The sequence below is a fragment of the Rhagoletis zephyria genome, unplaced genomic scaffold (assembly GCF_001687245.7).
Source record: "Rhagoletis zephyria isolate East Lansing unplaced genomic scaffold, Rhagoletis_zephyria_1.1 Rzeph_scaffold_01114, whole genome shotgun sequence".
Lineage (NCBI taxonomy): Eukaryota > Metazoa > Arthropoda > Insecta > Diptera > Tephritidae > Rhagoletis > Rhagoletis zephyria.
The window spans coordinates 1-2,992 of NW_016158198.1; the positions used below are offsets into that span (position 1 = coordinate 1).

General features: G+C 38.3%; 1 protein-coding gene across 1 annotated transcript; it reads left to right on the forward strand.

The window, feature by feature from the left end:
* Positions 1-960: 960 nt before the first annotated feature.
* Positions 961-2,734, forward strand: LOC108362836 (uncharacterized). Its single transcript, XM_017615981.1, has 2 exons — positions 961-1,510; positions 1,732-2,734. The coding sequence occupies exons 1-2, from the start codon at positions 1,235-1,237 to the stop codon at positions 2,290-2,292; spliced, it is 837 nt and encodes a 278-aa protein (XP_017471470.1). The 5' UTR covers positions 961-1,234; the 3' UTR covers positions 2,293-2,734.
* The last annotated feature ends 258 nt before the right edge of the window (positions 2,735-2,992 follow it).

Genomic DNA, 2,992 nt, shown 5'->3' on the forward strand with positions numbered 1-2,992 from the left:
CAATAACCATGCTTACCTCATATAACGGTAGTTTGGAGAAATACGAAATCTTCGATAAATCAGTAAATATTAAAGCTAACTTACTCAAAATTTATGCTTGCAACAATCCTTTACCAAGAAATACGTTTATGATAAAATTTTGGAAAACGGGCGGGGCATCGCCCACTTATGATCACATATATGTATCTCGGTAACCATTCTACCAACTTGTACGAAACTCGCTGTGGCTATTGTGCTTGCCAAATAAAAGAAAAACTTCGAAAATTATTGGAATCAGACTAAAATTAAGGCCACTTTTCATACAACGGTAAATTTCAGAAATGCTTGAAACTTCAATATTTCGAAATTTAAGGACGCTAAATTACTCAAAATTTTGCCATGTTGCGGTAGCTTTCGGAAAGGTGAAAATCATATATTTAATACTTGCGCCGGGTATTTAATGTTCGGCTCCGCCCGAACTTAGACTTTATTAGTTGTTTGTTTTTCGACCCGTTGAACCGAACCGAAACCCCGGTTCAAAGACCAAAAAAACCGCTTTGATGAACCAATCCTAAAGTGCAAAAACGGTTCGAACCGCTGAACCGAACCGACAAAATTTTTCATCCGGTTCACGTCCCTGATAAGGACACTAAAAAATTTTAGAAAATTTTCACTAAAATTTTATGAATCTAAAAATAAAAATGTTGGCGAGCGGTTATCGAATTTAATGTGAAATTTAAACATTTTTAAGATAAGATATTGATTATTTTTAAAAGGTAAAGGTTAATACAACTTTTAAATTTATAATCCCAAATTTACGCCGCTTCCAATTTTTCACAATTTAAAAGCTAACATCCGCGGATGCGATTGCGAATGCGGATGTCAAGTATATTTAAGAAATAATTTAGGTGTCTAAATTAGGTGATTTAGGTAAATAAAAAATGGAAAAGGTAGTCAATTTAAATGTTTTTTTTTTTTTTAATTTATACACAATACATACATAAGATTGAACAAAGCGGACGTGTTTTGATTTCGCTCCCACATTTTTGGCATAGTTGTTCGGATTATAATTTACAGTAATAAAATAAAAAAAAAAAAAATAAAATAAACATGCTTGATTACTTTAATCGCGTGCGATTGTTACGATATTTATTCGCTGTTTCAAGTTCGGCGCGTAGCAATTTAATAAAATTTTCTTGCGCTAAGTAAATTTAATCGCTTACAATTCGTTTGTTTATTTTGCCGCTCGTTTGTTATGTCGATCACCGCTCCTCCTCCGCTGAAACGTCGACTGAGCAAAGGCTCCTCCTCTGCAAAAACAGCTAAATTTGATGAAGGTGCAGTTATCACACTCACAGCTGTATACAATAAGTTGAAAGAGGTAGAGCAGAGGGTACAGCAGCAGACTGAGTTGCGGCCGCTAATCGAGAGTGTTTCTAACAAAATAATAGAAGTGGAGAACAAACTGACAAAACGGATTGAGGAAGAGATTTCGTCACTTGCTGCTGCTGTAGCTGAATCATCTACGCACATTTCGGCATTGAAGGAGAGAGTGGAAAAGTCGGAGTCCGGAATTGAGTGCCTGAAAGCGGAATTAGCGAAGGGAGTACAGCAGAAATCGACTGCTGACTTTGCTGCGGATGCCGTTGCATTTGGCGTTGCATATAAGGAAGGGAAAAACCTGAAAAGCATTTTCAACCAGGTCTGTCTGTCAATCGACTTTTTGGCTCCTCATATAANTCATCTACGCACATTTCGGCATTGAAGGAGAGAGTGGAAAAGTCGGAGTCCGGAATTGAGTGCCTGAAAGCGGAATTAGCGAAGGGAGTACAGCAGAAATCGACTGCTGACTTTGCTGCGGATGCCGTTGCATTTGGCGTTGCATATAAGGAAGGGAAAAACCTGAAAAGCATTTTCAACCAGGTCTGTCTGTCAATCGACTTTTTGGCTCCTCATATAAGAGATATCTTCCGCACAAGGCCTTCACGTGCTGGCCTCAACGGTGCGATTGTGATCAAATTTCATTCCCCTCTTGATCGCAATCGCACTCTCCGTGCTTTTGGCGACTATCGCAGGCGTATGAAGTCTGCTGTTCCCCTGCAACCTCTTGACATTCAGGGGAATTTTCATATATTTGAAAGCCTAACCAAAGAGAATAGGCTGCTCTTGCAAGCGGCCATAAAACTACGACGTGAGGGGAAGTTGCAGTCTGCATTCACTCTCCGGGGTTGTGTGCATGTCAGATCAACAAATGATAAAGCCAGCCAACCTACCAAGATTTTGTGTGAAGATGATCTGGAGCAGTTTCGCTAGTTGTAAGCCCATGTGTTTGTTTGATTGTATGTTTGTTGTTTTGTTTCTTGTTTGTTTTTGTAATGCAAAGATAGCGACAATCAATTTGTTCTGTTTTGGTTTCTTGTTTTGTCTTCATTTTTGTTGCCTTAAAGTTGCTTTTACTTCTGCTGCTTTAAATGAGTGCGAATAATAGAAGTGCGAATGGCATTGAAGATAATAGCCTTGCAATGCTGAACATCTTGTGCAGGCGCCAAAAGGGGTTCAACGTTGTTCACTTTAATGCGAGCAGCTTGAATAATGAAAAAATGGATATGGTCAGAGGAGTATTCGAATTATCTAGTGTTGATGTCATTTGTGTATCTGAGACTTGGTTTAGACCTGAGGTAAAAGATGCCTACTTTGACATAAAGGGTTATACACTGTATAGATCAGATAAGAAGATCAAGAGGGGTGGCGGTGTCGCTATGTATTGTAAAAAGTATTAAAAACGCGGTTGATATCAGGAATATATGGTAGCGCTACTGAGCACTTATTAGTTGAAGTGTCTAGTTCATTGTCTAAAGTCCTGTTGTCCTGCGTTTATAATCCTCATAAATGTTGTAATGTGAATGAATATTTTACTATGTTGTCCTCTGTCGCTGCTGATTATAATGACATTGTTATTTGTGGAGATTTTAATGTGAATCTGTTATGTAGTGATTTGTATAGCTGTCGCTTG